At 56.7% G+C, this 10,116-nt stretch overlaps 1 protein-coding gene across 1 annotated transcript; it reads right to left on the bottom strand.

Moving 5' to 3' along the window:
• Positions 1-827: 827 nt before the first annotated feature.
• SLC45A3 (solute carrier family 45 member 3) lies at positions 828-9,777 on the bottom strand. The gene is made up of 4 exons (XM_009905540.2): positions 9,366-9,777; positions 7,834-8,667; positions 5,503-5,768; positions 828-1,341 (listed from the first exon to the last, which is right to left on the bottom strand). Exons 1-4 carry the CDS (start codon positions 9,535-9,537, stop codon positions 889-891), a joined length of 1,725 nt encoding a protein of 574 aa, XP_009903842.2. The 5' UTR covers positions 9,538-9,777; the 3' UTR covers positions 828-888.
• Positions 9,778-10,116: the final 339 nt, after the last annotated feature.

The following is a 10,116-nucleotide window of genomic DNA, read 5'->3' on the forward strand; positions in this document are numbered from 1 at the left end:
ATTGTGACAGGACTGAAAACCCTCTGAGAAGAGATTTTCCTCGTGATATGGCAGCATCTTTCGGGGGTCGGGTGTGGAAGAGGCACAAGGCTCTGCCAGGGAAAGGGAGCAGGAGGAAGAGGTCAGGAGCCACCGAGAGCTGTGTGAGGCAAGCTAAAAACAGTCATTAAAAGAAGAGAAACGTTAAGAAGTCCTTTCCATCTGATGCAACTTGGTGCATAGGTGAAAGATAAGTCACCTCCTGGAACTGGGCCTAACCTTGTTTTTCCAAAACAAGACGTAGTAACCTCTCTCCCCAACGGTTTCTCCCAGGCAGGAAGAGAGGTGGGGAAGGATGGCAGCGTGTGTGCACGCACATACACCCCCTGTGCTCCCTGGCCAAACCTGAGCCACACACTTTCTTCAAAGGAAATCTCCTCCCAGTGTCCTATTTGCAGAATTATTGCTCAAGAGGTTGAGTACAAAAAATAAAAGCAGCCCACAAGGAGCTGGGGAAGAGGATAGAGCTCCACTGGCAAAGAGGAGAGCCAAGGAGCTCTTCCCTCCTCTCCCTCTTCTGGTCAGAAACCTCACCTCTTACCAGAGGAGAAGTCCATTTCCTTTCTGGCCCCTCTCTAACCCCTTTGGTGCTGGCTGTGCAGTGCTCTCCTTTGATCAAGGCACCCCTGGAGAGCACTGAAGGGCTGGAAGAGCAATGCCCTGATGCCTCCTATTTACACCTGAGATTAGCCCCGCTGCACCTCTCCTGCTCCCAGCCCCACAGCTACCCCTCCGGGGCTACAGCAGCAGCTTGGGGACAGCAGGAGCCACAGGAGTGGCCACGCACACACACACATCCACATCCACACACATCTCGTTGTGCCAGCTGCTGCCCTGGTGCCTTCCCCATCACACTGAGTACTTGGCCATGTCACTCTTATCAAAGACAACTTTGGTTGCAAAGTAAATGGCCACCAGGCCAAAGCCAGCAGCTGACACCATGTAGGCAGTCACTGACTGTGTAAACTGGACGATGGAGCCCATGAAGAGGGAGGGGACGACCTGAGAGAGGAGGAAAGCACTGTCCAGAATGGCCAGGTCCAAGCAGATCCCTCGCCCAGGGGCCACTGGGTCTGGCTCTCCTCCCATCATCATCAGAGAGACGTCGCAGGAGGAGCTGACGCACAGAGCCGAGCCGGCGGCTGCGGGAGAGGAGGAGGAGGAGGAAGAGAAGAGGCTCCCAGCATGGCCATTCTGGTAAGGCAGCTTCTGGCTGGGGAGGTGGCCTTTAGAGAAGGCTGATTTCTTGTCCAGTCGAGCTGTGTCTCCCTCCTCCTTGCTCTTATACTTGTGCAGGAATACCTAGGGGAAAGAGGAGGGCAGGTGAGGCTGGGCCAGGTGAGGTGGGGTCCAGGAGCCAGCTTGGCTCTTCCCAGCTGGCATGGGACTCAAAGCAACCCTAACTCACTGGAGGAATCCAGCCAAGTGATGCTTCTTGTTGTGTTGAAGCTCTGGGGGCTCAGCACACTGCCCAAAGCCAGTCCTGGCTCTGCTTGGGGAGCTCTGGGCTGTCACCTCCCCACGGGGTGCCGAGGGAATCTGGGCACCAACCGCAGCTGACCCTACCCTGCAACCAGCTGAGGCACACTTGCAGTACACGAGGGAAGGGTCAGAGCCCATTGTGGACACACCACAAAGTCAGGCAGCCCATACCAGTGCCAATAGCTTCTGCCCTTTGGGCTTCTTCCTGCAGAAAAGCTTAAAGGCTGGAGGAGAGGAGGAAGAGAAGAGGCTCCCAGCATGTCCATGCTGGTGAGGCAGCTTCTGGCTGGCAAGGAGGCCTTTAGAAAAGGCTGATTTCCTCTGCTCTCCTGCAGAAGAGCCCAGAGGGCAGACCAACAGTTCAGAGCCCTGCATGCATGGCCACTTCTTAATATCTGAGACAGTTCAGTGACGCCAGCTGGGATGACACAGTGCTGGGAACTCAGGAAAGAGCTCTTTTCTCAGCTCTGCTTCAGCCTCTGCATGCATGACCTCAACTGAGTTGCTTCATCTGCCTGACCTGAGCCTTCTCACTCAGCTAGAAAAAAAGGTTGGGATGGGGGGGAGAGAAAAACCTTTCTCTTCTTGCCCTTTTTTGCCTCTCTTTTCTCTAGCTGTGAGAGCTCTGGGGCACAGCTCACTCGAGCAGCACTCACCCAGAGCACTGGCATCAAAAAGCTCTCCACATTAAGGCCAACAAATCCTGGGCAGTGATGTGCAGAGAGCAGAACTGCTGCAGAGCTCCAGCTTTGAACCTCCACTGCACAGGGCAGAGCAGATAAGGAAGGAGACGTTGATCTATTATCTGTGTGGTGAGGTTGGGCAAACAAAGGGAATAAAAGGGGGGAAATAAAACACCAAACCAAACAAACCAGCACCTGTCTGAGAGCCAGGAGCACCCTAGCTAGCTGCAGGGCTGCCTGAGCTACCCTTCCTTTTACCTGGAGACAGGTGAAGAGGAGGGAAGGGCTGGTGCAGCAGTGTGGGCAACTCCAGCTCTCCCTTGCAGGCCATCCCAAGGCTTTCAGCGGTCTTGGCACCCACCCAGCTGCACCCAGCCCTGCCCTAGCGGATGTCAGCACCAGGCAGCCTCTGTTCGTGCTGCCCCAGGCCATGGCTGCAGAGCTGCTGCACAAACAGTTACAGAATTCTGTTGAAGAAGAGAAACCCGAGGAGAACAACTTCACCCCAAAGCAATCACCTCCCAGAAGCTTCACCTGGGCTCTGCTCATTAAATCCTTCAACTCCCCTGCCAAGGCTCCCGAGTTCATGCTTAAATGCATCACTCCAGGACCATCACTTATCTTGCATGGAGCTTTAAAACATCCTCCCTCCTGGCCATCAGGCTTCAAAGCAACTCAAACCCCAGCACAGAAAGGGCATTCATTGTGTGAGCCAAACTAGGATGTCCTCCCCCACCCCCCCATTTCCAGCCCTTCATCTTTGACATTGAGCTTCCCAGAAGCCTTCCCAGCTGCCCTGGAGGCCCCTGCCACAGCTTCTTGGTTTCTACACTGATCCAGGCTAGGACTTCAGAGAGACACATCCTGGCAGGGCTGTTTGGGTGCTCAGTGTGGAGAACCCATTTCAATATCGAGAAAAATGGCTTCAGCATTCATGGGAGTGAGCTTAGGGGGAACTTAGGCTTTAAAATCACCCCTAGTAAGACAGGATCCAACCACTAGAGCCACTGGTGCCTCAGTCATCAGCTCCATCTCCCTCTGCAGTTGATGGGGTGGAGGGAAGGAGGAACCCAGCTCTGCTTCACCTCCTGCAGCAGCTGTGAGTGCCCACCTTGCACCTCACCTCTACCAAGCTTTCAGGTGCTGTTAGAACATGCAGGTCTTTTCCCTCCTGCTACAGGCAAGGTCTGGTGGCCATGAGAGGTGAGAGGACATGCAGGAGAACAGAGAGACTTACACAGCCCTGTGCAAAGCAAGGGAGCTCCAGCTTGAGGTGGCCTTGTAGGCTTTCACCAACCATCTTGCACAGCGTGGAAGCCACTTTGGATGCCCCTTCTGTTGAGTCACTTCATGAGGAGTGTTTAAAGTGGGGGGGAAAAAAAGGGGAAAAAAAAAAAAGAAAAGAGAAGGAAGAGAGGAAGTAGGAAGGGCAAACAAAACTGAGGACAGATTTCAACAGGAAGAGAGAAGAAGAGAAGAGAAACGGGGCACAGGAGGAGCATTTTCTGCACAAGGCATCTTGTGCTTGCTTCTTGTGGGGTCTTCCCTGCCTCCTGCTGCAAAGCAGTTGGGAAAAGGAGGAGGAACTTCCCAGCCAGGGCACCAGAGAGACTAAAGCCAGCTCTAAGCCCACACCTCATTGTCTAGGAGTGTTTCCCCACGGAGCTCTTGGCAGGCAGCTGGGCGTGCGGCGCGTTCCCAGCCCGTGGCGTTTGGTTTCCATTCTGCTGCTCTCCTGTCCATGGGAAATCCCAGAGCACAGCAAGAGCAGAGCATTCCTTCCTCCCCCCTCCCCTCCTTTGACAGGGTGCCTGGTGCAAATTGGGATGGCTTGGCCAGAAGTATTTGTTGAATGTGAACATCTGGATGCCTGTGGTCAGAACTCCTTCTTCTCCGGCTGCGCAGCGAGCCGCCTGCCGCCGGGATCAAAGAGCTGCTCCCCGACCACAAATTACTTCTGCATTTGCAGCTCCAGAGAAACTCCTCTTAGCCCAGGGTGCCACTCAGGAACCTCCTAGGACTCCTCTCCACAAGGCTACCATCTGGGGGACGCCACCAGCAAGCTTTCGCGCTCGGCGTCGGGAGGTTCACAACGTTTCTGTGCCTTGGGGGCTGGGGGTGAGGGGAAGAGGAAGAATCTCAGCTTTCAGTTCACTGCTCTCATGCTATGGAGGGGAAAAATAAACCCACCCCACCCCCCCAGCTGGAAAGCAGGACCCCTCAGGGCTGGCAGTGATGGAGGGTGGCTTGAGCAGCTCAGGTTGGCGGTGCTGCAGACGTGGCTGGGTTGCAAAATGCACGCGCAGGGATAAACAACCTCTTGCAGTTTCCCAGCCCCAGCTGATCTCTTCCATCTTCTTGCCACTGAGGGTGGGGAAGACACTGGCACAGGCTGCCCAGGGAGGCTGTGGATGCCTCCTCCCCAGAGGTGTTCAAGGCCTTGAGCAAGCTGGGCTGGTGGGAGGTGTCCCTGCCCGTGGCAGGGGGGTTGGAACTGGCTGAGCTTTCAGGTTCCTTCCAACCCATTCTGGGATTCTGTGCCCTTCCCCACTGGCTGCTTTTCAGAGGTGCATCATGCTTGCTGGGAGCAGGGGATGCCTACAGGAGATGCCAAGCTCTCTTATCTCCTCCAGATGAATCGCCATAGAATGGCCTGCTTGGAAAAGACCCTTAAGATCATGAGTCCAACCATAACCTAACACCTCCCTGCACACAACTGGGAGGGCCTCAGCACCTCATCCAAACACGTTTTAAGCACTCCCAGGGATGGTTCTTCCACCTCTACCCTGGGCAGCCTGTTCCAGTGCCTGATGACCTTGTCAGTGAAAAGCTTTTTCCTAATATCCAAACTAAACCTCCCTTGGTGCAACCTGAGGCCATTTCCTCTTGTCCTCTCCCTTGTTACTAGGAAGGAGAGACAGACCCTCACCTGGCTCCAGCCTCCTTTCAGGGAGCTGTAGAGAGCAATGAGGTCTCCCTTCTCCAGCCTCCTCTTCTCCAGGCTGAACAGCCCCAGTTCCCTCAGCTGCTCCTCACAGGGCTTGTGTTCAAAACCCCTCACCAGCCTCATTGCCCTTTCCTGGACCTGCTCCTGCACCTCAAGTGTCCTTGGAGTGAGTGGCCCCAAACTGAAGCCAGCGCTGGAGGAAGACGCAGCCCGGAGACAGGGCACATGTGGAAAAGCTTTGCACACAGGCACAGGTTTCTCCCCCAGGGGCTGGGCTGACCATACCAGCTCCAAGTGGCTAAAGAGGCTGACCAAGGTGTCCTCACCCTGCCCTCTGGAGCAGATCCCTACCTGTTTCTCGTGATGGTAGAGCGAGGCCAGCGTGTAGGGCAGGATCTGGAGCGCGGAGAAGGTGAAGCCTGTCAGAGCAGCCGAGATGGTGACGATGGTGACGCTGTGGGACAGGCACATGACGAAGGCAGCCAGGGGGAAGAACACCACACTGGCCAGGTACACTGCCCGTGTCCCAAACTGCTTCACCATCCTGTCCATGATTGTCGAGAAGAAGATGGATGTGATGCACTGCAGGAAGAGGCCCAAGCTGCCCATCCGGACGCCTGCAGGGGAGCAGAGGTGGTGATAGACACAGCCCTGGCTGCACACAGCCTGCCCACAGCCAACCAACCACCCTGGGGGCTCCTTCCATCTCCACTCAGTAGGGACTCAGAGAGTGTGGCACAGCCACAGGCAGCCCTGCCAAGCACATGGCTGGATGAGGAATCACAGCATGGCTCAGGCTGGGAGGGACCCCAGAGATCATCTGCTCCAACCTCCCCACCGTGGGCAGGGACAGCTCTCAGCTAGGCTCAGCTGCTGAAGGCTTCATCCAACCTGGCCTTGAACACCCCCAGCCACAGCCTCCCTGGGCAGCCTGTTCCAGAGCCTCACTACCCTCCTAGTGATGAACTTCTTCCTCAGCTCCAGTCCTGACCCTGCTCTCCCTCACCTTCAAACCATTCTCCCTTGGCCTGTCTCTGCACATCCTCAGGAAAAGTCCTTCTGCAGCTTTCCTGCAGGATCTTTTCAGGTACTGGAAGGCAGCTCTAAGGTCTCCCTGGAGTCTTCTCCTCTCCAAACTGAACACCCCCAGCTCCCTCAGCCTCTCCTCCTAGCAGAGCTGCTCCAGCCCTTGGATCACCCCTGTGGCCTCTGGAAGGAGCAGAGCAGCATCACTGCCATCTCCCAGGGCTGCACCAGCCAGGCTGCAGCTCCCACTCTCCACCAGCAGCACCCCAGCCTTAACCAGAGGGGCAATGGGAGCTGAGAACCCAAGTGATACACTCAGGTCTTTGGGAGCTGTTTGCACCCAGGACCTGTCACCTGCTCATGAACCAGGATCTGGGCTTCACAGATGCCAAAAGCAGGAGCAGAACAAAAGGCAGAGGGAATTGTGCTGCAGCCAAGGTAAAGCATTCAACATCCAGGGCAGTATCCGGCAGCAATCAGGACCTCCCCCTTGCAAAGGTCTATCAGATTTCAGGGAACTAAAACCATTAACTCTTTGGAGCAAGGCTCATTACTCAACACCTGCTTCTCTGACAGGAGTCCTGACCTGCTGGGAGCTATACAGAGCAAGTGTTAACTAATAATTAAGCTGCCTCTAAGTTAAACAGACAGCCAGCACAAAGAGGCAGTGTGCTGCAGAGCTCACAGAGGCAGGCAGTGCAAAACTCAGAGGGCTGGAAGAGCAGGGCCAGGAAAGTGCTCTCCCCCAAGAGTAAAAGACTTAGATCAAGGAGAGGAAAAGAAGGGCTGGGCAGTGTGTCAAGGCTCTGGCACAACACTGCAGCCACAGTGGGACAGCAGGGAACAGCAGTAGACAGGGAAAGTGCTGCAGTGAGCAGTACCCTGTGAGGTGGTTGTGACAGCTACAGGCTCCAGAGCATTAGAGTCATTGAGAGAGACCTCCAAAGGTCATCCAGTCCAAGCCCCCCTGCAGTCATCAGGGACATCCTCAACTAGATCAGGTTGCCCAGAGCTCTGTCAAGCCTCACCCTGCATATCTCCAGGGATGGGACCCCAACCACCTCCCTGGACAACCTGTTCCATTGCCAGGAACCACTGGAGAGAGGGCTGATAACTGGGGGAGCTGCTCCAGGGCTGGCCAGAAGCAGATGTGAGATGGGGATCTGACAGCAGCATGCAAGGCAGACGAGGCAAAGCCCAGCTCACTGCTACAGAGCCTGTCCTGCCTTTCCAAGCCCTGCTCTCCAAGAGGGGTGGAGCATCCTCACCCCTCGGTGCAAAGGGAGGGCAGAGCAGTGAGGGGAGCTGGCAGCAGCAAGCAGAGGCTGCAGAGAGAGCTGGATCCATCCTGTTCAGCATTGCAACCTGCCAGACTGTTCTGCCTCTTAACTGCTCAGCCCCAGGCCAGGGCTGCACTGCCAGATCTGGTTCTGCGCTGGGTTGCTTGGAGGCCGGAGGTGTTCCCCTGCTTGGTTCACTGTGCAGTGCTCTGTGGCCCACAGGGGAACATTCCTTCCTGTTCCACCTGCACAAAATCTGCTTGCCTGCAACCTTTGCCTCGCTGGCAGGGCTGAGCCCGTCCCCGAGCTCCCACTCCAAGCTCCCGTCCCAGGGAACGGGCGCTGGAGCCTGGGGGGCAGTTGGATCCCCTCTCACCTTCGTCGTAGTGGCGTCTGGCATCCGTGCCCGGCTTGGCCCTGGGCACGCCGTGGTACAGCCCTTCCCCAACAAAGTCTGTGTAGAACAGCATGAAGGTCATGAGGGCCATCCAGCTGCAGAGCTCGGCCACGAAGAGGCGCCGGATGACCTTGGGGATGCGGCAGTAGAGGCTGTGCAGCCGCGGCAGCAGCGCGCAGAGGTTCCGCAGAGCCTGCCCCCAGCGCCTGGCCTGCAGGAGGCAGGAGCTGCTGGGGGGCTGGCAAGAGCAGCAGGCAGGAGGGGAGGGCTTCGGGGCAGCATCCTTCGACGCCGGGCCCTCCAGAGCGTCCGCCTGGGGAGCCGCCTCCTCCGTCACGAAGAGCGTGGCCAGCACACAGGCGAGGAAGATGACGGCGAGGAGGCTGAAGAGGCAGGTCTGCTGCCCGCCCAGGTACGGGGCCAGGAAGCTGCCCCCCCAGTCGATGGCTGGAAGCAGGTAGCCGATGCAGCCCCCCAGGCTGATCATGAAGGCGTACATGGAGAAGGCCTGGCGGCAGTTGTCCGGCTCCTGGAAGAGGTCGGAGAGCAGAGCCTCCAGCGGCGTGAAGCAGACCTGGCCGCAGAAATCCAGCAGGCCGATGCCCAGGATGAGGAAGGCGATCTCCAGGGGCCGAGGGTTGGTGGCAAAGAGGCTGGCAAGGCTGCTGGCATGGGGGATGACAAAGAGGCTCAGCAGGACTCCCAGGCAAAGCATCCAGATGAAAGGTCTCCTGCGGCCGTAGCTGCTGTGCCAGTGGTCGCTGGCAGAGCCGATCAGCGGGACGAAAACCAAGCCAAGGACGGGGCCTATCCCTGGGCAAGAGGGAGAGGAGGTGTTAGAGGGGCACAGAGCTGGAGAACGCTGCTCTGTGTGCACCATAAAAGTGTCTGGGATGCTTCAGGACCTCAGGAGGCATCACTGGGTCACAGCCCCTTCCTCCAAACACAAGGCTGCCCTTGAGAGAAGAGTAGCTCTGCAACCACCCTGCGGAGAAGAGGAGGCTCAGGGGAGACCTTCTTGCTCTCTACAACTGCCTGAAAGGAGGCTGTAGCCAGCTGGGGGTTGGTCTCTTCTCCCAGGCAAGCAGCACCAGAACAAGAGGACACAGTCTCAAGCTGTGCCAGGGGAGGTTTAGGCTGGAGGTGAGGAAGAAATTCTTCCCAGCAAGAGAGATTGGCCATTGGGATGTGCTGCCCAGGGAGGTGGTGGAGTCCCCATCCCTGGAGGTGTTTAGGAGGAGCCTGGATGGGCTGCTTGGTGCCATGGTTGAGTTGATCAGGTGGTGTTGGGTGATAGAAAAGACCTTTGAGATCATCAGGTCCAACCTAACCTGGTTTATCCTATCCTATCCTATCCTATCCTATCCTATCCTATCCTATCCTATCCCATCCCATCCCATCCCATCCCTATTCTATTTCTATTCTCCAGGTCCTTATTTGCCTTCCAGACTCAAAGGCTGAAACAAGCACCTCCAAGAGAAGAAAAAGCCCCAAACCAAACCATTGCCTACCCAGAACCATGGTCATGAACTTCTCCTCCACGCCCACTTCCAGCAGCAGTGGCGGCACGTAGGTTATGCCTGCAGCCAGGCAGACCTCCAGGCCAAACGTCAGGGAGTTGACCAGCAGGAGCTGGGTCTTTCTGTTGTGGAAGAGCATCCTGCCCCAGGCCCTCTGAGCCATGCTGCCCTGGCACCCCTTAGTGACAGAGGGCTGTGTCACTCCGCCTGGGACGCTCCCAGGGATGCTCCCTGGGCAAGGTCTGGAGCTTCCCTTCCTGGGCTGCTGGGCAGATGCTGTCTCCCATTTTTAACACTGCTGAAGGAAATGTTTCTTCCTCTTCCTCTTAACTGCAAGATGTGGCCCCAGCAGCATCGAGTCCAGGCAGGGATCCCACTCCAGGCTTCTCCTTCTGCTCACATGCTGTGGTCTGAGAGAAGAGAGAGAGAGAGCTTGTGAGACACTGCAGGGACCAGGGCAGGGGAAAGGGTTAAAACCAAGTACCACAGCGACTCCTCAGCACTGAAAGACACAGCCCCCAGCCCACCAGGCTTCCAGGCAGGGGAGAATGAAGAGAAGACATCTGGGAGAGCTTCAGGGTTAAAAGACACAAACCTGAGGGCAGGTTTCGCTCTCAGGGCTTGTGACAGGTGAGCAGGCAGCACTCAGGCATGGCTTGGCAAAGTCCAATCCCACCTTCAGGCTAAGGGAGGTCCAAAGCCCTCTCAGAGTCCTGCCCAGCTTCATCTCACAGATGGGCAG

The sequence above is a fragment of the Dryobates pubescens genome, chromosome 35 (assembly GCF_014839835.1).
Source record: "Dryobates pubescens isolate bDryPub1 chromosome 35, bDryPub1.pri, whole genome shotgun sequence".
NCBI classification, from domain to species: Eukaryota; Metazoa; Chordata; class Aves; order Piciformes; family Picidae; genus Dryobates; species Dryobates pubescens.

Bases quoted from the DNA above. Each gene is read 5' to 3' on its own strand.
- SLC45A3 (XM_009905540.2), bottom strand. From the start codon at position 9,537: ATGGCTCAGAGGGCCTGGGGCAGGATGCTCTTCCACAACAGAAAGACC. The intron at 8,668-9,365 runs GTAGGCAATGGT...CCTCTTGCCCAG, and splicing joins GTTCATGACCATGGTTCTGG to GGATAGGCCCCGTCCTTGGC. The intron at 1,342-5,502 runs GTAGGGATCTGC...TCTTTCCCCTAG, and splicing joins TCTACCATCACGAGAAACAG to GTATTCCTGCACAAGTATAA.